The sequence below is a fragment of the Emys orbicularis genome, chromosome 8, assembly GCF_028017835.1.
Source record: "Emys orbicularis isolate rEmyOrb1 chromosome 8, rEmyOrb1.hap1, whole genome shotgun sequence".
Lineage (NCBI taxonomy): Eukaryota > Metazoa > Chordata > Testudines > Emydidae > Emys > Emys orbicularis.
In genome coordinates this window covers 7,905,802-7,930,409 of record NC_088690.1, presented here as the reverse complement: position 1 = coordinate 7,930,409, position 24,608 = coordinate 7,905,802, and the positions used below count along the sequence as shown (strand labels likewise).

The 24,608-nt window shown below is 46.2% G+C and overlaps 1 protein-coding gene across 1 annotated transcript in view; it reads left to right on the top strand.

Moving 5' to 3' along the window:
- Nucleotides 1-23,885, top strand: part of AGBL4 (AGBL carboxypeptidase 4) — a 1,406,728-nt gene extending 1,382,843 nt beyond the window's left edge. Inside the window, exons 12-13 of the mRNA XM_065409275.1 lie at nucleotides 5,516-5,612; nucleotides 23,765-23,885. Of these exons, the coding sequence (XP_065265347.1) occupies nucleotides 5,516-5,612; nucleotides 23,765-23,885 (218 nt within the window). The remainder of the gene's footprint in view (nucleotides 1-5,515; nucleotides 5,613-23,764) is intronic.
- Nucleotides 23,886-24,608: the final 723 nt, after the last annotated feature.

Here is a 24,608-nt window from a genome sequence, read left to right as displayed (position 1 = left end):
ATAAGCCACCCGCCCACAGGGCAGGTAATCATACATGCAACAGTCGGTGCAATAAACTGGATAGCCCCCACTCTGCTGCTGGGCTTCTGCCTGCATTGTATCCTAGTTAGTGAAAGGGTGGTTTACAGAAGGGAGTTTTGGAATGTGGTTTGGTTTATAGGTTTTAGGGGGGGGGCACAGGGATGGGGTTACGGCTGGCGAGGGACTCCCACTCCCTTCCCACTCCCCTTCTAAACTCCCTTGCGAAACTCCCTGTTCGCAGCCCCTGTTCTGTTGTGTTTTCATGAGCCTCTGTGCTTTCAGGCCCTGACTGGAACCAGCGACAGAGGACATGGGAATATACCTACTGCGATATCATGTGTTGGAATACTGGGAGACAGCCAGCTCTTCTGATACGTCCAGACAGACCAGATGCAGGAAGTTAATAGATTCATAGGATTTAAAGCTAGACGGGACCATTATGATCATCTAGTCTGACCTCCTGCATAATAACACAGGCCAGAGAGCCTCACCCAGTAATTCCCACATCAAGCCCATATCTTGTGGCTGAGGTAGACCATATCTCTTAGAGAGACATCCAGCCTTGGTTTAAAGTGCCATAACTCTGACCAAAAAGCCTGTTTGAGCAATGCAGACCCAGGAGGTTCAGATATTCAATTATTTGAGGCTTTCAGGGTGCTTTCCCAACCTAAGGACCCAAGCCTGTTCCCACTGATCAATGGGAGTTTTGCCATAAGCGTCAATGGGAAGAAGCTAGGCCTCAAAACCTCTGACCTTTTAGCAAGTTACCCCATTGCTAACGATTTCTGTGTATCAGATTTACACATATTTCCGGATACACTAGAACATACTTAAGCCTATGATCAGCCACAGTTTTTATGCTTCCCAGAAGTAGCTTTTTGCGAGGAAGGATGTATTGTTTTGCCCAGAAAATCAGCCCTCGCTGTTCAGCTTTGCACAGGTATGTGTGTTACATGGTGATGGCTTGAAAAGAAAAGCTCCCAGGACACCATCTCTCCAAAAACTCCCACTCTTCATCACTGTTATCATTGTATCTAACCTGACTGTTATGCTCGCAATCAGATCAGACCAGGGCAGCACTGGATTAGTGATGAAAGATTAATTTCAGCTCCATAGAAACAACGGGAACAAACAACTGAAAGGAGGAGAAAATAGTGCTAATAAATTATAACACCAGGGCTGATCCACCCTAGCATGATATAATGCTGTGGTTTAAAGCCAGTTAATGCCATTTCCAATAAGCATCCGCATTCAGAATGGCAGTTAGAAGTGGCTTCTATCCATTGATGGGAGTGCTTCTAAATGTACAGGAAAACATCATCCATATCTCCTGAGATAATAGGGAGCTGACAATACACTCGCTGCCCACCATCATCTGGGAGCCAAAAATGTCTTCCTTTTTTCATAAACAATATGATTTTTGTTGTGGTGGCTTGAGACTTGCTGGAGAATTCAGTGTTGTCTGATAGAGAGCAACCTCCGATTTCTAATTTGAGCTATTACAAAGATTTAATCTTTCTTTCTCTGTGCATCTCATTTTTCTTTCCCTTTGTGCCCCTTCCCTTTCTTTAGGGTAACTTAGATGTGTTTGCCTAAACCAAAGGCGTACGCAGGTCTGGTAATTGGTGCCTCTGGACTGGAAGGTCAATGTTTTAAATCCTGCTGAGGACTAAACTTGGATGAATTCCATAAACTAATAACCCAGCACAGTGTTTCAAATTGATGGAGGTGCTGTCCTCTAGATGAGACATAAAAACAGAACTGTGATCTGCTTGGCAGAGACCCCACAGGACTTATCAAAGACGAACAGGGGCTGCTAACTGGTTTGCCCTTGTCAAATCGTCCTCGTCACCAAAGCTTCACTTCCTGGTCCACAGAAATGACATCGGACCTTATGAAAATGAGATGCAAACTTGAAGGAGCAGTCCTGCTTCTAATTATTTAAAGCAGTTTGCTGTGCTTCGTGAGAGGGGAAAGAGAGAATCCACACCCTGGGAAGTAGAATGACCCTGAATTTCTAAAAGCAAAACAAAAGCTGATGGATGGTGCCACCGCGCTCTGCAGTAGTGACATTATTAAATGATTAGTGAGCTATTAAAGCAGCAACACTTAGTTTCTTCACTAATGACTTGTGCTGCTAACTGGGTTCCAAATGGAGATTGTTATTGCGTCCTGGTGCAGACAGAATACTGGGGGCTGTGATTGCAGTGAATCGTTCTAAGCAGGCAGGTGCACAATCGGAGCAGCAAATCTTGACTGAAAACAAGTAATGGATGACTGCCTCAGTTGCCTCGCTCTTCCAATGGTGGGTGCCTTAGAAATGTGAATAATAATAAATAGTAAGAAGTCTGGGGCATTCGGCTTGGTTCGGATGAGGATCCAAAAGTTTATGTCCTTATCTGAACCTCTTGCGTGTGCAAAATTTGGCAGCTAATGTGCAAGAACAGACCCTCTCCTGTACTTTCCCAAACTTGCTGCTTCCCTTCATAGAATCATAGAATATCAGGGTTGGAAGGGACCTCAGGAGGTCATCTAGTCCAACCCCCTGCTCAAAGCAGGACCAATTCCCAACTAAATCATCCCAGCCAGGGCTTTGTCAAGCCTGACCTTAAAAACCTCTAAGGAAGGAGATTCCACCACCTCCCTAGGTAACCCATTCCAGTACTTCACTGCCCTCCTAGTGAAAACGTTTTTCCTAATATCCAACCTAGACCTCCCCCACTGCAACTTGAGACCATTACTCCTTGTTCTGTCATCTGGTACCACTGAGAACCTGTCTGTTGGCAGCCTTAGCAAAGACATAAAGGTCTGTATTGGGCATGGAGACTGACAAGAGGCAGCTGTAAAAATGGACCTCTCCATTGAAACACAATGGTGGGGTATCATGGAGAAGCTAGCATGACGGTTGCCTAGGCTGCACCTGTTCTGTAGGTGTAAACAGAGGGCTTCCCTCCCCCGGGAAGTTTTCACTAGGAGGGCACTTCCCACCACCACAGCACCTACAACAAAGAAAGACAAAGAGGAGGACAGTGGGGCTGATTCTAGCAGAGGAATCTAAAGACATTAGCCCTGACAAAACGTCCTGGAGACTTTCCTGGACCCAGTTATTGCTCAGTGTTTTTAATGTGCTGGGCAAAATGAAAGAAAGCATAAAATCAAGCCATAAATGTTTAACAGCCCTCTCCTCTTCTTTCTCCAGATACTTGGAACTCATAAACTTTGCTGCTGCTTTGAGTTCAGCATCTGCAGAATCATAAAAAAACCCAACCATCCCCAAATTCCAGCAACAATGACAAAACTCTTTCCAAGAGATGCTGCCTCTATGGAGTGATAGGATCTTCTGACTCTCTAACGTCACACTTCCATGCACATACAGGCAGTAGCCCTGTAATATGTAGCCAGAATGCAAGGCTACTTACCTTATACTGCAGCTATGCTAATTTTCTCCTAAGCTGACTATTACACACATAGGTAACACCCCCACAGCCCATGCATACTCCCAGATTTATATTGTGCATATCAATAGTTCTGATTGTCCTGAGTGGTATAACAGAGCCCATAGGATATACAGTATAGATGTCAACAGCATGTGAAGTGGTAGGTTGAACATTAGCATTAAAGTCCTATTGGGGAAGCCTTTTGAAACAGACTTTCAGTAGAAGTAGTGAAGCCACTTAAAACACTACTAGGCAAAGCACTGGAATCTATATAGGAGGAAGCCGATCCAGGATTGGCCGGACTGCAATTCTGAACAGTCATCAAGGGTCATCTACCACAGCTAGACCTTAGCTAATTTACCAGGCCTCTTAGGGTCACATCTGTTTATAACATTTTCCAGCTTCCAGTCACAGAGTCAAAACTTTCGACTATTCCGAGTTAGTCTTTCCCCCTTTCTGAAAAAAAAAATGAATAGGGTTCTGACCAGGCTGCATGAACCTGATGTCTAAATCTCATTTGTTCTGATATCCTAAGGTGAGTAGGTGGATAAGAAAAGCTTCATTTAGAAGCTGGCATCTTTATGCAAGTGGCTTAAAAACCCCTGACACGTTGCAATTCCAGAATTTCCTTCTAATGGAAGCACCAGCAGCTAATTGATATAATTTTACAAAATAAAACCGAAATAGATTGATTTTCCTAAACTGGCAAAGGAAAATGGCACGAAGCAGCTAAAATGGAAGGAGTGTTGTGGTCAATTTAGATTCACCAGGTTCTGTACAGTGAGGTTCCCAGCTCATATACTGTGGAACTGCCACTGAAACAGGAGTTATTGTCACTGGCCAATGGACACCTTGAAAAATACTGCAGAGTAGAATTTAGATTTTTTTATATATATATATATATATATAGTGTTTTGGCTTTGATTATCCCCAAGTGCTCGTTGGAGACCAGCAGTTCATGACTGTGCAGGCAAACATAGCAGTCTTTATGTCCTCAGTAAAATCTCACAGGGCAGAGCCATAGATGATGAAACCTGTTTCATTCATAATGGGCGAAATTCACCCAGTGTTGAAGGCAAGCCCAGAGAATTGCATAGGCCTTGTGCTGACCCTCAGCACAGGGATGCATTTCACCCAATGCAAACATTGTCCAGGACAACAGTGTTCCCGTTGTTTTTTTTTAAATGACCCTGGATTGTTTAATTTCTACCAAGTCAATCACTTTAGTGAAGCCTCAGAGCAGTTGCCTTGCTGTAACATCTCAGCAAGATGAACAGGCCCTCTGATAGCGCAGTGTCTACTTAGTACTGAATGTTAAGGTTGGCATTCGGTGAAATTCATGGTGATTAGAGACAGAGTAGGCCTGATAGGTAATTTTGTGCAATGCCCTCCCCCTTCACAGTTCCAAGGATTAGTCTCTACCGTGTACCTCCCAGTTCTGTTTTCAAATCCAAGTCTCTAGGTCAGGAATTACACCACAGAACCAAAGTACAGTAGCTCCTTCCTAGGTCAGCAGGTGTGTGCAGCTCAAGATGAGCCCAAGCCAATGTTTCAGCTCCCAACTTTGAGGTTGCGTACTGAACCATTTAGAGTTCATACCATGAAATTCTAGATCTCAGCTCCTGGAGGCAAGTGCAGTACTGCTGAGATGCTGGCTGTTTTCCTGCAGGAGGATACCCTGGACCAGGAGAAGCAAGTTAATGTGCACCGTGACTGATTAAACTTCTTGGGTATTTACTTTCCCTCATGAGAGATGAAAGTATGCTGAGATCCCAGTGACATTTGCGAAGTACATCAGAGGGGCCTGTTTCTTTCCCTTTATGATTTCATGCAACATATTTTCTGCCTATGAAAACAAGACGCAAACCAGAAGACACTCACTTTAGCTGCTGACATAAGTTATTTTGTTGACCCTGCCCTGAAGCTTTTGGCATTGTGGGATGGTTAATGTAAAACTTGTTCATGCATCAAATAACAGTAATTTACCTTTACACTCTGCTTGTTTCCCCTCACCCCCAAGTCCTTTTCAAAGAAGTTCCTTAACTAAAAACTCACAGATATGAAGTTAGGGAGAAATGTGGCCAGAACATTCTCGGATTACTACCGGCTAAACACCATATCAGAGAGACCACTGGCACCTATCCCCAACACACGGTAGGTCAGAAAGCAATCTCAGCTCTTTTTACGTTTGTTTCTCTTGCTTTACCAGGACTACGTTTTTAATACCCTTCCTGACTACACTTCGCTGGTATCTACGGGATTGTGGCTTTCTAAGAAGTTTGTTATTCTAATTCTTTTTTATTTTATTGAAATTTCTTTCTAAACCAAGCAGTTATGATCTGAAAAATACCTGGGTTATGCCTAAAATATTATTCCAGGGATTTTGGAGATCTCACGCTTGAATTCTTCTCTCCTGCTAGCTGTACACCAAACTGCAGTGTCTTCAATGGACTTATTCCTAATTTACACCAGTGTAAGAGAGAGGAGAATCAGACCTGCTGGATTTTAAATACCTTTCATTCTGGAAGTGAAATCTTGGGTGCTCGGGGGAAACGGCTCTGTTTCTCTTCAGACCAAGTCTGGCACCGGCAGTAGTGTTATAGATTCCACACACCACCCTGCCAATGAGCCTCAGCCCTGAACAAAAGGATCACTTCGAATAGGGAGAGAGCAGCTAACGCTTCAGGTCCACTTGACGCTTAGCTTCTCTGCTGAAGCAGGCGGCTAATCTGACAACCGTGAACAGTCCCTGGGGTTAGTCACATGTATATTTATGGTTCCTCGGCCATCGGGACCAGTTGTAATGGCTGTTGTGATGCAGACACATGTCCACTAGGAAATGGGGTGAAACCACCTTACAAGGCAGCGTGAACTAAAGAGGACATGAGCGGAGCATTTCAAGTTCCCAGTTTCTCATCTCCGCTCTGGCACTGGCCTGCTACATAGCCTTGGGCAATTCACCTCACCTTTCTGTGCCTCAGGGTACATCTGCACTTTAGGATTTACACCTTCAGCTCTATCTCAAGGAGCCATACCAGCGCTAGCTTCTACTGAGCTAGCTCGCTAAAAATATTGTGTAGCCGTGCTGGTATGCTATGCAAGAAGGGCTAGCTACCCCGAATACGATCCCATTCAAGACATTAGGCATGTACCAGGAGCCGCTAGCCCTTCCCACCGCTCACACTGCTGTGATTACACGTCTGTTTTTAGAGCACTAGCTCAAACAGAGCCAGCACAGGTATGTCTCTTTGAGCTGGGAATTACACCCACAGCCTGAAGTGTAGAAATACACACAGTTTCACTGTCTGTGAAGCAAGGATAATAGCCCTTAGCTCTCCGGGGAGGATTATAATAAATACAATGCTTTGAACACACAAAGCACTGTGAAAAGTTACAAGCAGACCAAGCAGGAATGGCATTTCTATTTCCTCGGAATGTCTGCAATTTTGACATTTGCTTTCATTCTTATTTGGAGAAAAACTAAAGAATTTGGAAATTTTTGGCCAAATTAAATTTTCAGAAAAAAACTATCTTTGGGTCAATCCAAATATTTCAGTGCTGACTTTTTTATTTTGTTTTTAAATTTATTTTATCTTCTATTCCCATAAGGCCAAAACTTGGTTTTGATTTATTTTGTAATGAGGTTTCTGCAGGAACGTGCGTCAGTTGAGAAAAGTCGGCATTTTCGGAGGGAAAAATGTCCGGATGGAAAATGTTTGACCAGCTCTAGTGACAATATTTTTATAGCACATTTCAGTCTAGGCCACAGATCAGCTGTCAGAGATTCTTTTGAGAACGCTGCGTCTTAAGTATGTTCCACTTGCAGCCATTTTGGCAGATGCTTATTGACATGGTCAGATTGTACCCGTTCTGCTGCAGTAACTGTTGAAACATTCTCCATCTCCCTTTCTCCGCTGATGACTTTGACATAACAGTTTGTGGCCGGGATGAAGTGGGATCACCAGCTGTGCAGTTATTATTGCTGTCCTTCTGCAGAGACCAGCAGGGCTGGCGATGAAAAGCATCTAGCATCTTCCTCCTCTTTTCTCCTCAAACTGAATGTATCATTTCTTCCAGACTCCTAGTGTCCACTGCCTCTGAGTCTGGGAAGCCAAACCTATTACAGAACCTAATTACCACCAGGCAGTGTAATGCCCTTCAATAGCACTACTCAGTTACCTCAGCATAAGGATTATTTTTTAAATTAAAGAGCCACTGTCAGTGCTAACAGAAGCATTGTAATCTCTTCAGACATCCATGCCCATCTCTATAGAGACAGATACACCAGAAGGGAAGTATATACATGTATAGAATCATTTTGCACAGTGTCAATTTCTTTTGTTACCCCCACAGCTCTCTACTGGGGGGGGGGGATTCTTTTGCCTAGACTACTATCGCATACTACTGTAAATTTCTACATATTGGTTAATACTCACCCCAAAGACGATGTATGTTTAGGGAATAGATTTTAAGTGATCCATGTTGTTAATGTCCTGGTAGCTCAGTAAATATACCAGATTCTCCCAGTAAGTAGACAAATGCCTTTTCTATCTGTATCCTGGGCTTATTTACATAACATATGATCATAGCTCTTTTGTGTGTGTGTGTGTGTGTGTGTGTGTGTGTATACAGGGCCGTCCTTAGGCATATGCAGCATACGCAGCTCTGTAGGGCACCCAAAAATTTGGGGCATCACCGGGACCACAGGCGTCAACTTCTCATCTTGCTGAGGGGTCCTCGCCTCCAACTCCGCTCCAGGCCCAGCTCCCACTCCACCCCTTCCTCAAGCCCCGCCTCCGCTCCGCCTCTTCCCACCCCTGCTCCACCTCCGCCCCACCTCCTCCCTCGAGCGTGCCCCATCCCCACTCATCCTGCTCCAGAAGTGCTGGGAGGGAGGGGGAGGAGTTGGTAAGCGCGAGGCTGCCAGCGCATGAGAGGCGTGGGGGGGAGGGACAGAGAGGGGGAGGGACAGAGAGGGGGAGCTTGGCTCATCCACTAAATTTTCCCCGTGGGTGCTCCAGCCCCGAAGCGCCCATCCACGGAGTCTGCGCCTATGACCGGGACCGCAGATAGGAGCAGGCTGGCTCCTGTTCACCCGGGGTGCACTGCAGTGTCCTTAGTAGCAGAAGGGAGAGGGTCTGGGGGTCAGGTCTCTGCGGGGGACCGGGACTCTCCGCATCATTCTGTGAATAAATCAGAATTTTTTCTATAGCGCTACTTCTTTAGTGCAAGTATAGTCCATCAGCATTAGAGTGTGCTTCATTTGTTTAAACTGTTTTAAATAAAGTGCATGTGGCAAGTTTTCCAATACTGTAAGCTTATGTTTGTGTTGCTAAGAGCAAGTCGGGCATAGGGGCAACAGTTTAACAATGCTGTGTAGGGCCCCATAAATCCTAAGGACGGCCCTGTGTGTGTGTATATATATATATATATACACACACACACACACAGAGGTGAATGAAATGAAGTATTTCTTTGAAGCTGTCATGTTAACTGGAAACATGTTCAAGGAGAAAGTCCTAGAGCTACTACTGGGAAGAGAGTTTTGAGGCTTTAATTATGCCTTGGCTCAGAAATGACAAAAGAAATGGATCTGAATCTATAAAATGGTACCACATATCTATGTAATCGGGGCTAATTATATGGCACAGATATTCACTTGAACCAGGACATGTTTTGACTACAGTTTATGAAAATACATTATAACATTACCAGATTCTCTATACTCATGAAAGGAAGGCAGCAAAAAGTTAATACATATGTGAAAGGAAACTAATTGGATCCTTTGTGCCAGCTACTATACATGGAACAATGGTTGTTTGAGGGAATTAGTGCTGCTGAATGGTGCTGGATTGACAGGCCTTAAAATAATAATAGTCTGTGACACTTATGTAGCACATTTGATCAGAGGATCTCAAAGCACCAAGAGTTAAGTGGCACTGTCCCCATCTGACAGATGGAGAATTTTAGGCACAGAACACGGAAATGACTTGCCCCTGGCTACATTTGAAGTCAAAGACATCTCTAGTAATAGAGTTGAGGTTCCCTGACACCTAATCTAATGCCCTGGTCCAGGCTGCCTGCCACTTAAAATCATCTGTTTACCGACAGATCTACTAGACCAGTGGTTCTCAAACTAGGGCCGCCGCCGCTTGTTCAGGGAAAGCCCCTGTCGGGCCGGGCCAGTTTGTGTACCTGCCGCGTCCGCAGGTTCGGCCGATCGCGGCTCCCACTGACCGTGGTTCACTGCTCCAGGCCAATTGGGGCTGCAGGAAGTGGCGCGGGCCGAGGATGTGCTGGCCGCCCTTCCCGCAGCCCCCATTGGCCTGGAGCGGTGAACCGCGGCCAGTGGGAGCCGCGATCGGCCGAACCTGCGGACACGGCAGGTAAACAAACCGGCCCGGCCCGCCAGGGGCTTTCCCTGAACAAGTGGCGGACCGGCTTTGAGAACCACTGCCCTAGACCATTGGAAGTGGAAGGCCTTGTTTACATGTGATGGCCACTATTTTGGCCAACGCACCAGGAATTGAACCAGAAGCTTCCAGAGCTACAGCTTGAGCTGAAGTGGGGAACGCTAACGATTCATCTCTCTGCAAATTGGCACACAGAGGGACCTGTTACACGCTCACCAGCCAGCTACTTACACACAAAAGTTGTACCACTTTAACTCTACCGGTAAATAAAGTGGTACAATCCCTCTGCCTCCTAGCACAGATGCCGTTATTCCAGGATGAAAGGGAACAGCTTTCCCCATGAGGGATCTCTATACTGATATAACTGCATCCACAGGAGGGATTGCACTGATACAACTGCTCTGGTTAAAAATCACTGCCCTAAGTGAAATCGTTATCCTGGTACAAAAACTGTGCAGATGAGGCAGGTCGACATTTCCCTTATACTGACTCATGCCCCGTCCATCAATGAGGCTCTGTCCAGTACAGGAGGGGCCACTGCTAAGGTTAAGATGGGATGTCAGTCCTTGAAGTCACTGCTGAGTCTGCCAACAAGTGTGTCGGTTGTGGTGGGGCATTTTGTGTTGTGAACACCTGGAGGCTAGAAACTAATCTCAGACCCACCGACTCGATTCTTTCTCCCCCATCCCTGTTGCATCCCTTAGTGCACATCCATGGTGAATTACAGGATGAGAATAATTGTCGTATTCTACTCACCCTTCAGTGGGGACTCCAGCCCCCTCCCACTTCTCATACTTCTCTTTAAAAGGGTCATTGTCCCCATCCTCCCCACAGGAGACCAGCTCCCTCCAGCTTTTCCATGTCCTTTGCCACCACAGGGTGTCCCAACCCAACTCCACCCTCACTTTGCTCCATGCCTGCCCCTCGCCTCTGCCTCCCTGACCCCTATAGACATCTGCATCTGGCCAGTTAGCCTTCCGCCTCCCCCTGTCTGAGCCTTTAGCTCATCTCCCAAGGGAAGTGCATCCCAGAGCTCAGGGATCATTTCTCACTAGGACTAGTTTCAGGCAGTAAGTCCTGATTTGCCCTGGTTCCCTGCTCCTGGAATACTTCCCTGATTTCCAAACCAGCATCCCCTTCTACACCTTAAAAACAGCCAAGGGCCTGCGTCATCTGGGAGAGAAATGGTTATTTTCCTAGAGGCTAAGCTTCCCTTTTAAAATATGTAAGTGTGTGTTTAGATGACCCAATGGGGGGGAAAGGTTGTAATGTCCTCATATGTGCACCAATGAATTAAAAGCATTGCTGGAAATGCTAGACACATTATGGAGTGAGGATATGTGTGTCCTGGGAATCACTAATTAAGCAACAGAGACCTCAAAATTAGAAATCATTGGTTTGTTAGAGCTGTTTGAGCAGACAACATACCAGCTTAGCGTGAAGGACTTGGAACATTTCAGAGGGACTAAATCTAAGATACAGCTCACCCTGCAGCCACAGGCTGCTATCTAAGGGTGTGTTAAGTGCACACAGACCAGAAGAATACCGTTTAGAAAAGTTCTAATGGCTTTATGAGAGACCTGTTGATAAATGGAAGGGTACGTGGCTTCCATTCCTTATTGTGCTCATCTCCTTTATGCTCCTCAGTAACTCTCAAATTCTGCCACAGTTGTGTAAGAACCACAGAATATCAGGATGGGATGGGACCTCAGAAGGTCATCTAGTCTAACCCCCCTGCTCAAAGCAGGACCAATCCCCAGACAGATTTTTGCCCCAGATCCCTACATGGCCCCCTCAAGGATTGAAGTCACAACACTGGGTTTAGTAGGCCCATGCTCAAACCACTGAGCTATCCCTCCCCCCAAGAGAAGTGGGGGGCTAGATCCCCCTTATTATAGGTGGGGCCGGTTCCAGGACTCTGGAACTGGCTCCTGTGCTCCTTGGTCCATATGTAATAACCTCCTGGTAAAGATGGAAAGGCCATTTATTTCATAGGGTTTATGGAGATAGGTGAGGATATGTTCCTGCGTAGGATTGGGCGTGAGCCTTGGAGACGTTCTTGAGCCCATTCTTGTATTTTCCTTCTATTTCTTCCTTTGTTTATCACATTGTCCCAGACGGTGTCCCTTACTTTGATCCAGCCTATGCTGACGTTCTTGTTTATACCTTGATGCTTCCAGTCTTGGCTAGTGAAATTCCCTCTGTAGTGGTCTTTCTAAATCCCTACTCTGTACACTTCAAGAACCGCATCAATAATACTCTGGCCAGTTTTCATACATGCTATGGGAATTGGGACTGAGACCACCAGCTTGTTTCGTAGAAAACACTAAACAGCTGTTTTCTTTCCTCCTCTTCATCTTCCTATGTTGTTCTTCACTCTGCTTATTTGCTGCTGCATCCAACTCTGGGAAGCCTCTTAGTAAAACATTTTGTGATTGTTTTTAGGAGGAACACTAAGGCCCAGCTCCTCCAAGATATTTAGGCTCCTAATTTCCACTGAAATCAGTAAACATTAGGCTCCTAAATACCTTTGGGAATCTGTGCCTAAGGGCTCAATTGTCCCTTGGCCTACATGGCTGTAAGGAGAAGTAAGAGGCATCTTCACACCCCTACCTGGGCTGCCCAGGCCTTGGTTCTGCATGTGCAGGAGTGGAGTACGAATAACAAGAGCACTTCACGCCGACAGCTCCCACATGGAGCAGGTGGGCAGGGAGGGCTGAAGAACAGGTGGAGCCCTGACTCTATTCCTCCAACTCTCCAGTGAGTGCAGTGGAGTTGGCGTGGTGAAGGGGGTCATTTACTGGGGATGTAGGATAGCAGCAAATTTATCCCTTCCCTGGGCCAATGGGGAAGCAGGGAGGGAATTATGCCTCCAAGGCACAATTTCTTCCCTGTGCTGTTCCTGGGACATCACTGCTCCATGCCATCCCATACATAGGCATGTAGCAAAGCCACAATCTAGTTCCAATAGAGAATAATAATTGCAACTCTTTGGTGCTCCTGCTAAGGTGCTGAGGTTCCATCCAATGCTTTGCAAATACAATAGCATACAGATACTACACCTCACATACCATCACATCTCCCTAATCACTCCTCAGGCACGAGAACATGTACAGACTAAAATGGTCTTCAATGTGTTTCTAAAGACCAGTAGGGATTGTCTCAGATAGGGAACGTCCAGGACCAGCTCCTTCCATAGTCTTAGGGCAGCCAATATAAATGTAGGGAAGTGGTGGAATCTCCTTCCTTAGAGGTTTTTAAGGTCAGGCTTGACAAAGCCCTGGCTGGGATGATTGAGTTGGGGACTGGTCCTGCTTTGAGCAGGGGGTTGGACTAGATGACCTCCTGAGGTCCTTTCCAACCCGGATATTCTATGATTCTATATTCACCCACCAGCTTTGGTGCTACCAGACAGAAGTTAGAGGAGCAGTGCAGAGTGTGGTAAATCATGCAGCTGGTTCCTAATGCTAGTAATAAACTGAACTGGAGAATTGGGAGTCAGTCCCTTTACACCGTAGAAGGAAAACTCATATGGGCGCACCCGATGGGTCAAACTTCAATAGAAATTATACTGGGATAAATCTGAAAAATCCCACTGCCTCCAGTGGAGTTGCTTCGGATTTACACTGGGGTGAGATCAGAATCTGTCCCTATGTGTTTTAGCCATGAGTCCTTGGTTACTGAAAGAGATGAGATTGGTGCATCGTTAGCCATGCTGCCCTACTGGTGCAGTGACATGACACAAGAAAAGGCAATGGTTTGCCCACCAAATGCTTATACTAATTGAAAAAACCGACTTTCTGGACCTTTCAGTAAATTCGATTCAATTAACCGTCTCCATAGGCCAGAAATAGTCAAGTCAAACGTACAGTCTTCCACATCTGCTGATGGAAAAGTGACTCCGATTCCAGATTTACATTCCAGCAGCACTGACAAACGGCCACAGCCGCTCAGAGCGGTGTGTGCATGGTGTGAGTGCCTCCACTCCTTCCTTTGGTGCCTTGTGAATAAGAGAGAAAACTGACTTGTGACTTTAATGAGAGACTTCCTTGGAGCCTTCCTCCTCGAGGCATCTGGAAGTCAGGCTGCTTCTCTTGCCCACAGAGGGCTCAGGGCTCTTAACCTCCTAGGGCTGCTTGTAATGTCAACAGCTCACACTTCTCTACACAAGAGGTAGCAAGTTGACTTAGTTAGTTCCTGAGACACTGAAAAGCATCCAGTTTGTAAGTGCTATTGGCAGTGCTTCCTGCACGGACACTGCTAAATAAATGGTGTATTTTCCTTCTCTCTCCACTACACACTGCCCATAAGAAGGGGGGTGGGGAGAAATCACATAAATAATATAAGGAGAAAACAAACCTGTTCTCAACATTTCCCATTAACAAATCAGGAGCCTTCCCAGAAGAGGAGAATAGCAAACTTCTTCTTGTGAATTTTATGACGACGACATGGGAATGCTGTGGTAGGTGCAGTTCCCACTTCCTACCAACAGGTGTCACCAGCATGAATTACAAATATTCTATAGCACGATCTGATACCCACTGCAGTATGATGATGACGGATACCAGTCATAATATACTATCTACTGCCAAAAGGCAAGGGGTTGCTGCTGTGTAGCAATGTAGCCCCACGTCTGCCAGCCCCATGTCTGCCAGCACCCAGATCTCCCTCGGCCTCTTCTGGGTGCTTAGCAGAAAATACTGGGCGCTTGGCAGAAAATAGTATACTACGACTGATAGCCATCATTGTCAAGACAGTTCGATAGGACAGAGCATGTCTGCCCAGGTGCCCATGATTGACAGCCACTGCTGTACGACGAGGACGGTTACCAGTCGTAATAAACCATCCACTGCCAAAAGGCAAAAGGTAAGGGGTTGGTGCAATGCAGCCCTACGGCTGCCAGCCCCACAGCTACCAGCACCCAGATCGCCGATGAAGGCTACCAGTCATGCTGCACCGTCTACCGCCATAGGTTTCAGAGTAGCAGCCGTGCTAGTCTGCATCCGCAAAAAGAACAGGAGTACTTGTGGCACCTTAGAGACGAACAAATTTATTTGAGCATAAGCTTTCACGGGCTTAAACCCACTTCATCAGACGCATGCAGTGGAAAATACAGTAGGAAGAGATATACACAGAGAACATGAAACAATGGGTGTTACCATACACACTATAACGAGAATGATCAGTTAAGGTGAGCTATTACCAGCAGGAGAGAAAAAAAACTTTTTGTAGTAGTAATCAAAACGGCCCATTTCCAGCAGTTGACAAGAAGGTGTGAGGAACTGTAAGGGGGGAAAATAAACATGGGGAAATAGTTTTTGTCAGGTTGTAGCCATCCATGGGTGATGCCTTGGGATACATCACAAGCTAACACAGAAATTATACCTCGTGACAGTATCATTTACCTGCTGCCTACTCTTTTGTGTTCAGACAGCACCAGGCTACATCAGTTTCTAAAAATCTGCATTACTTTCCCAAGTAGGTCAATGTATTTTTAAAAAATTGCTGAGAATTCAAACAACTTTAATCTGATTTCCAGGGCGGCAAATTGCATTAGAAATGGAAACGCTCTTACAGTTTAAAGGCAAATTATATGTTTTGCCTTGAATTAATTTTTGTTTTTCCCCCTTCGCTATTGATAATTATAATCTGTCAGTTTACTCCTACATGCATCTGCACGTATTATGCAGATCCCGATACTTGTAGCTGTCGTTAAAGAAACCTTTCAGGTTTTAAACTGAGACACATTTGCGTGGGTTCAATGAAAAGGATCCATTTACGGTGTTCTGGGAGATTTGCATTGCTTGGCTAGCCTCCAGCGGAGGGGTTCGCAAAAATACCATGTTACAACAATTACCCTGTCAAGGGCTGAGAAATCACAATCCCGGCTGGAACAATGAAGCCCTGGAGTTCAAGCACACACTAAACACACTCCCAAACCGCAGAAAACACATAAGGTTAGATCATGCCTTGAGGCACTCCCCTGAGCAAATGATGGTGTATAAACCACTGTACTCCAGGAGCAGGCCAGGGGAACATACTATCTCCAGGAAACAAAGAGGGGAGTAATTTACTGCTGCCCTGGACCATCCATTGGTAAAGTTACTATCCCTTCCTCCCTGCTGTCTCAGCTACTGCCTAGCAAGTGGGATCCTGGAATCAAAGCTCCAGCCCTTCCCTGACTTCCTCCCATTCCCCTCCCCCAACTCCTCAGTCCCAGAAGGAGTTCCTATGCTCCTATGCAAGTGGCCCAAAGTCTGGGTTGTAGCTGTGGACATGGGAATGTAGTCAACATGACAGTCTAGTCCAGACTTTTGTTCTATAATATATACGCCCTGACATATGATATTTTGCCACTATGGGATGGGGGGAGACAGAGGGACACCACCCACGTAGCAATGGTTGTGCCTGCGACCGAGAGAGAAGCACTTGCAAGTAGAGCTGGGCAAAAGTTTGCAACCGAAACTTTTTGGGGTGAAAAATGCAGATTTGGGTAGACCGACATATTTTGCAAAATCATGTCGATTTCACCAAAGCGCTTCAGTTAAAATAAATGAGATTAAAATCGTAACCTTTGGTTTCACCCTTTTCAAAACGAAATGTTAGGATTCAAGCTGACGTCTTGTTTTGAAATGTCCTTCAATTTTATATAAACGGTGTTAATAGAAAAAGCTTTAAATCCAAACAAAATGGTTCAATAGATCCAAAACATTGGTTTCGACTTTTTGCTTGGCAAGATTTTTTTAAAAAAAAATAATCATTTTGGATCAACCTGAAATGATTTCTCCCAACCCTCCGGGGGGTTTGTAACAGCCAGTGACCCAAATAATAACTTTTTCACACGGTATAAGGTGAAAGATGGTGCTTCTCACAGCAGTAACCAGGAGTCTTCCCCAAGTGCAGCAGATTGCGTTTCCATTGCTCTGTCCCAGTGAGTATGTCAAGTCCTCCTGGCAGCACTGTGACACACGGCCCCCTCATCCATGACGGCATGAGCTGGTGCAAATGGTACACGCACATGCGTGCACACAGCGGTGGGGGGTTGAATTTGTGCTTTTTGTCCTTAAAATAGGCAGTTGTATCCACCAGAAAATCAATACCTTGTCAGCTAATGTCTAAGGATTTCGGACCATTCCTATAACGTGGTAAATTTGTTTTCATTGTTTATAATTGGCCTAGGTTTGGAATATGTACATTACCTAACTGCCAGCGCCTCCGCTTGTATTATCTGCTGTGCCATTTGATTTCTGTTTTTATCTTTCAAACCTGTCAGGCAGTCCCAGAAAATCCTTTTGCCATGTCAAACGTGGTGCCAGTTACTTGTGCCGCTCAGAGACTGAAGCATTTGAATTAATCAGTTGTTAATTGTTTGTTTGGAAAATGCGCGTCTTGTATACCTAGGAAACATTGTAAAAATTAGATCATCAGCAGGAAGAGTCCATTGTTCTGTAACCATTTTCAATTCCAGGGAGCCTATTTTGATCCCTGGCATGTGGACATGTATAACCCTCTATTTCTTGCCCTTTCAACATAAGATCCAATTAAATTCATTCCCCTTTCATTTGCAGGCTGCAGAGTCACTAGTTAAAATCTACCCCTTATCAGCTGAGTGCTTAATCTGTGGACAAACCTAGGATAAAAAAGTAGGCGTGTGGTAATCATCGTCGATACAAAGGACGATTGGAATATTGTATAGGAAGATGTGGATGACCTTGAAGATTGGAGTAATGGAAGTGGGGTGAAATTCAATAGTACAGAGTGCAAGGTGATACACTTAGAGTCGAATAAGAAGGACTTCTGTTATAAGCTGGGAGCTCATCAGTTGAAAGCAAGAGATGAAGAGAGAGATCTGGGTGTGTGGGTCGATCACAGGGTGACTATGAGCCACTAATGTGATGCAGCTTCAAAACAACCCTGAGATCCTAGGATGTACCTGGTAAGGCATTTCCTGTAGCGATAGGGCAGTGTTAATGCCATTGTACAAGGCACTGGTAAGATCTCATTTGGAATATGGTATACCATTCTGGTCACCCATGTTCAAGAAAGATTAATTCAAGCTGGCACAGGTGCAGAGAAGAGCTACTAAGGAGGGGGAATGGAGGCCCTATCTTATCAGAGGAAATTGAAGAGCTTGGCATGTTTAGCCCAGCGAAATGAAAGCTGAGAGGGGAGCTGATTGCTCTCTATAAATACATAAGGGTGGTAAACACCAGGGAGGGTGAAGAACAATTTAAGCTGAAGGACAGTGTTGGCACAAGAAAAAGTGGGTGTAAACTGGCCATGAGCAAATTCAGGCTGGATATCAGAAGAAGGTTCCTAACCATCTGAGGGATGAGGTTCTGGAACATCCTCCAAATTGGAGTTGTGGGGGCAAATAACTTAATTAGGTTTGAGAGAGAGATGGAGAAATTTAGGAGTGGGATTGTATGATGGGGTTGCTTGTGATGGGTAGGGGGTCCCATCCAGTTTATGTCTTATGTTCCTAAAATCTCATGCTTCAGGGCTTTAGCCAGTCACCTGCAGGGATCAGGAAGGGAGCTGTTAGCTGCCTTTCCATGCTGTGTGGGCAGGAAGGGACAAGCTGCTTCCAGCCACAGGGGAGCAGGGGGGAGGGGGGAGAGAAGAGATGAACGCTGCAAAGACACAGGCCAGGTCATCCCTTCCCCCCGAAGCAGCTCCCGTCCCTTCCCTCCCGCACAGTGCCGAAAGGCTGCTGCTGGCCACATTCTGGTGTGAACCCTGGCGTAAATCTGAGGAGGGGGGCATGTGACCCTGCGTGCCCCCGCACATGTTGCCTCGGGAAGACACTGCGCCAGGTACCAGGAAAGGTGGGTCCGTCCCAGGGGCCCAGCCAGGCATGGAGGGCAGAGAGCGCAGGGCAGGGAGGGGAAGGTCCATTGGTCACACCCCCTCACCCGTGTGAGAGAGGTGTATAGGAGTATGTGTGTGTCACCTCTCCCCGTGTGAACCCTAAAGCCTTAAATATAAGAAGTAAATAAAACGATACAGTATTTCTTTTTAATGGGCTCAGTCAACTTGATGTTAATTTGAACCTTTGTACTGCAGAGTTCTGATTGACTGCTGTTGTACTCGCTTGAATGCAAATAATTTTACCAGGTGTCCCGTATTCAGCATAGGGAAATATGGTCGCCCTAAACTTGTGCATTGGTGCACCTCAGTCCCTTCTGTTCTTTGCCTGTGGCCCATAATAGGCCCATGATATACAGATCGGACGAGATGATCTGTTGGTGTCTTCTGACCTAGAATTCTATGACTCTATAATCTGTGTGTATAAAAGTGCCCAAGACCAAAGACGGTGTCTTGCTTGCACTGTGAATCCCAAGGCAATAACCTGCCCTCCATTATGCACTGTCTTTTTCTAAAGTCTATTCTTTTATATACACCACGTTCTTGAGTTTACTGGACCATTTGCATAGCCTAAGAATTACAAATTCCTAAAGAGTTAGAATGACTCAGACAGTTTCTGTATTTGTTAACAATGGGTAATACATTGGGCTTAGGGCATATGTGATCTTGGCTCTCTGTTGTCTGGCTTAGATATCTGATGTAAGTTGAAGTAGTAGCCCCATTTTGCAAACAAGGGGGGGGAAAGAAGGCCCTAGGACACTAGTCATCAGTGTGGACTCTGCCAATGCCAAGTTGCAGACTTGAACTATTTTTCCTGTTGAAATTAGAGTGGTTCAATTTTTTATACCCTAGGAAAAATTTGTTTTCCACACTTCCTTACCTCAGAAATGTTTTTTTTAGGGCGCAATCAAGTGTGGCAAATTTCAGCCATAAAGGTGACTGTGTTTAGATTGCCGGAGAGGTATGTTTTGGGTACATAGTAAGTTGACTGCAAGTTTTGATCTAAATATGGCCTTGTAGCTGGCATGCCAAGTGCCCGGGAGAGTTAAGTTTGCAGAACAGTTTGCCATTACTGTAACATTAATGATCATGTGCTCCATGAGCACCTACTAAAAGCCATAGTTAGATCACTGGCTGCTGTCAGTTTATTGTATTTCCAAAATCACCTTGTCGTATGGACCTGAAGTGAACAGTGCTCGTGGTATTCATGAACCAGCAGATGCTATAGTTCACCAGGTACTTAGATTACATCTAAAAATCACACCATAAGATCTATTGCTGCGGCTGAAAGGTTAAGCACTGTTTCCCTTATCTGTGTTACAAATAACACCCTAGATTATTAAAAATGAGTGAGTTTTAAAGATCTGTTTTATCTTCTTGCCCCTGATCATATTGTTGTACTTCCTCACTTCACTCAGTGGACCGGGAGTAATGAGACTGGTCAGTTTCACTTTCTGGGGATGGGTGTGGACTATGCTAGTGTAGTTTGACGCCAGAGTAACTGCATAGAAATCAAAGGATTTGTACCGGAGTAAAGAGGGAGCGATGCTGTGAAGAATCAGGCCCTTTGTTTCTGATCAGTTTCATGTTTGTTCTTAAGCATTTACTGCAGCTGCTGTTGGATTTCGGTTTCCATCACTGAGCCCAGAAACATTAAGATTTAATCAAATAAAACATAAAAAGCCCGTTCTTCATTCAATCTCCAGGCACATTAGGTTCATGAGTCCCCCATTTCCACGCCAAACCAATTGTTTTATTTAAATGTAAACAGTCCCCTTTTCAAAACATCATTGTGCCTTAGGATGGCGATTTAGCAAAAGGAAGTACCGTGTAAACGTCCATTATTTTCACGTCTATTTTGACAAATCTTTCTACTAATAAAAACAAAGGAGCTAACCAATATCCAACTGCAGTTACAGCTCCCGGGTGAAAGTAGATCCCTCCATATTATCAATGTGACATCAAGGAGTAGCGGCAACTTGGTTCAGTGCCTAGGATTAGGAATCAGGAGACCTAGCTGCTCTTCCCAGCTCTGCTCCAGAGCTGCTGTGTGGCCTTGGACAAATCCCTTCACTTTTTTCCCCCTTTGTTTATTTCAGTTGTAAACCTCCTTGGGGCAGGTACTGTCTCTCATGACTTGTTTGTACAGCACCTTGCACAACGGGAGCGTGATCTTGGTTGGGCCTCTAGGCGCTGTGGTGGTCCATGTAAGTAATAATACTCCTCAAGGCGATGCTCAGAGGATAGGCAGGATGTTGCTGATCACTTAATATTAGACCAGGAGTCTGGGGCCAGCTCTATTTGTATCTTCACAGAGCAGCAGCGGATGAACAAACAGCATTGGCAGCATGACAGCTAAATGGACTCCTTCATCGGGGAGAGAATCAAGAGATACAGACTGTGTAGAATAAGGCAGCTGAGTCAGTGAGGGCAGCACGGAGGGTTGATCTAAGCCTATCAGTCATTGTGAAGCAGGATGATGGCATGTTTTGTTTTCTCTAGTCAGGCTGGAAACTGATCGCTCGGTTTATAATGGAGAAGAAAATCAAAAGTCGTCTCTGGTTTTATAGCTGCCCAATGGCCAGGTTGGCTAGAGCGAGATAATTACGTGCCATGCCAAGATAAGGAAGAGATGAAATAGAAGGATATTATTTGTGAACCAGGCAGAGGGGTAAGTTATGGCCGCCCCAGTGCAGGTGGCGTACTAGGAGGCTTTTCTCCCCCGCTGAATGCACCTTGCACAGAGGGCAGCCATAATTCACTCGCAAGCTTGCAGAGCTCAGTGGATGGGGTGCTGGCTAGTGCTATGCTGTCAGCACTAATGGCCCCAGAGAGGGCGTGTGTGGGCAGGGAGGGACAAGTACAAATGCCTCTTTGCACTGCGCTCCTCCAGCGCCCGAGAGACGTTTCTGCCTTTCAACAGGAAGCTGCCTAGGGTACCCCTGCTTGGGCTCTGCAGCTTCTTCCCAGACGCAGCATCGGGAGAGGCAGAACTCAGCCTAAATCATGTAACGCTTTGCGGCCTTTCGGGCCCAATTCTGCACTGCAGGCCCACAACTGCCAGGAGCTGCATGAGTGGCATCAGAATCCAGGGTGGAGGATATTGATTTAGTTAGGCCCAGCCAGGGGCGGCTCCAGGCACCAGCGCAGCAAGCGTGTGCCTGGGGCGGCAAGCCGCGGGGGGCGGCCTGCTGGTTGCTGTGAGGGCGGCAGGCAGGCGGCTTTCGGCGGCATGCCTGCAGGAGATCCGCCGGTCCCGCGGCTTCGGCAGCGGGGACACCGATGGCGTGGGACCGGCGGACCTCCTGCAGGCATGTCGCCGAATCCGCGTGACCAGCGGACCGCCCGCAGGCGCGCCACCGAAAGCCGCCAGCCTGCCGTGCTTGGGGCAGCAAAAAACATAGAGCCGCTCCTGGGCCCAGCGCTAGATTTTGTTTAAAAAAGAGAGGGGCATTACAACCTAACAGGAGTTAAGTGTCTCAGGAGTTTTAAAGAATGAAACGGAGAGAGGCTTATTTAAAAATAAGAGTAGCGAACACTTCCCTGCGGTGCTGGGCACAACCAGGACAGCACTCTGCATGGGTGTGAGAAGCAGGAAGTGAAACAAACTAGAAACAAAAATGACACTATCTGGGTCTGTTTCATTGAAGAAGCTGAGGGTGAAGGGCAGAAAAGTAAACAAGTAGCAAAAGCAATGAAAAGAAAATGAGACATTTCCAAGGCTTTGAGTCTTAATAATCTAAGTAGGGCCTGGATGTATAGGGTGGGAAGTCGCAGGGGTTCTGAGCTGGTCTGTCTCTGCTCCCATTGAAGTCGGTGGTGCAACTCCCTTGGACTTCACTGGCAGCAGGGTTTGCCCAGTGCTGAGCAGCTGGTGGAAAGAGATAGGACCCATCGTGGTGACAGGATTCAGCCCAAGAGCTGAGGCACTCTCAATTCCTATCGCAATATTGGCAAAGAAGCCCAAGGAAATTCCAGCTGTTTTACACCCACGGATGAACTTTGCATTAGCAAGCTCAAGGTTAGAGAGGTTGGAAGGAATTCGGAGAAGAGCATCAAATGTCACTGGGGCTGGAGGGGCTGACTTCGGAGAACATTTGAACAGTATTCAATATAGCAGTTTGACTCAGGGCTCGTCTACACGGTGCCGCAGTCCAGATGACGGCGGTGTGAATTGTAAAGTGCTCTAACGTGCTGCACTCAAACTGCCCTGTGTAGACCCTGCTGGCATGAACGAAAAGCTTCATGTCAACATAGTCCTGGCTGAACGTGACTACGTCCACGAGAACTTGGCACCTTTCTGTTCGCACCAGCAGTGTCTACACAGGATGGCTAGAGTACCCTGCAGTTCACACACCCCTAGTCTGAACTGTGGCGCTGTGTAGACAGGCCCTCAGAGGACACGTGTGTCTGCCTGTAGTGGGGGAAAGGGCATACGTGCGATGGCCACCATCTCGGGGACTGAAATGGGGACCTCCAGAGCTAAAAGCATGAGCAGCTATGACTTGAGCTGAAGAATGAGGCTCTGGAACCAGCTGCTATAACACCTCATATCCTCTGTGGAGTGGCATAGAGGCGGGACCTGTAACGCACATTCACCGGTGGGTTACATACACGTTGGAGAAATACTCACAGTGGCGAAAGGGGGGATAACTAGGAGAAATTGTGTGGAATAAAGCAAAGAGAATTTTTAGTTGAACACCAGGAAAAATGGCTGTGAGATTACTAGACAGTGGAATGAGGGAAAAGGTAGAAACCTTCTCCAAACGGAAGAGGTGGAACCCCCATCACCAGGAATATATAAAGTTTGATTGGAGAAAACACTGGAGACTCATGGAGGGAATAATCCTGCACTGGTCTGTAATAAATTAGACCTCCAGTTGAAGTTTCACTTGCAAACACACTCATTGCTCTGAGATTCTGCACAAAGGTTTTCCTAAGAACATCTCAACTGTGTGGTTTATGCAGTGCCGCAAGTCTGTGTTACTTCACAATGGTTTTCTTCCCTCTCTTTTCCTTCTTCAGGAAAGAAAAAATGCCCCCCTTTAAATGTGCCACCCAGCGGGGCCCAGGGAATAGCCACCCAGGCCGCAAGCTACAGAAGAGAAGCCAGACAAACCCTACGGAGCTCTCTCACTCGTCATAAGGACATTGGGAAGCAGGCACTGCAGAAGTGGAGTCGGATCAGCCCCTTGGGGGGTTGAAATTGGTCTTTCTTGTCCCCCCAGATAAGTAAAATAACAAATAGTCGGGGGTGGGGTGGGGTGGGGTGGGGGGGAGGCGAAATCAGCTAGAAATGTTACTCTTGATTTTCTTTTTACCAATGGTAAATCAGTTCCAGGCCTTTTGGCGCAGCTCTGAAAAATGTGAACAGATTGATTCACAAAAATCATTAACGGCAGCTGAACAGCCATTAGTTACAAAGTGGGGGGGGGACCCCAAACCTCTCCCCCTCTCTGTCTTTAAAGGAGTCGTTGATTCACTAAGCAAACAGTTCAAAGCCCCCCATCACCCAGTGCAATGTCTACCCCTTTAGTGTAAAATTCAGAAGGCTTTATGCAAGTCTCATGTGCTATTGAGATACCGTGTGCTATCGTGTATAGAAATAGCCCCTGGGGGTAGGCAGGCATGCTCCCGTGTACCCCGCTTTGTGCCATCCTTCATTTCCTGGCACATAGTTTTGCTCTTCCATCAGCTCTTGTCATGAGAGACTCCTGTAGCACTGTTAATTGCGAGAGACGCATGCACACCAATGTGTGTGATGGTTCTCGCTCACAGAGCATGAGCTGAGCTGTGATGGGGGAGGATGCGTGGTGCCCAGGTAGGGCCCTTTGGTGTCATTATTGTGCCTGAAGAAGCCAGTTCCAGG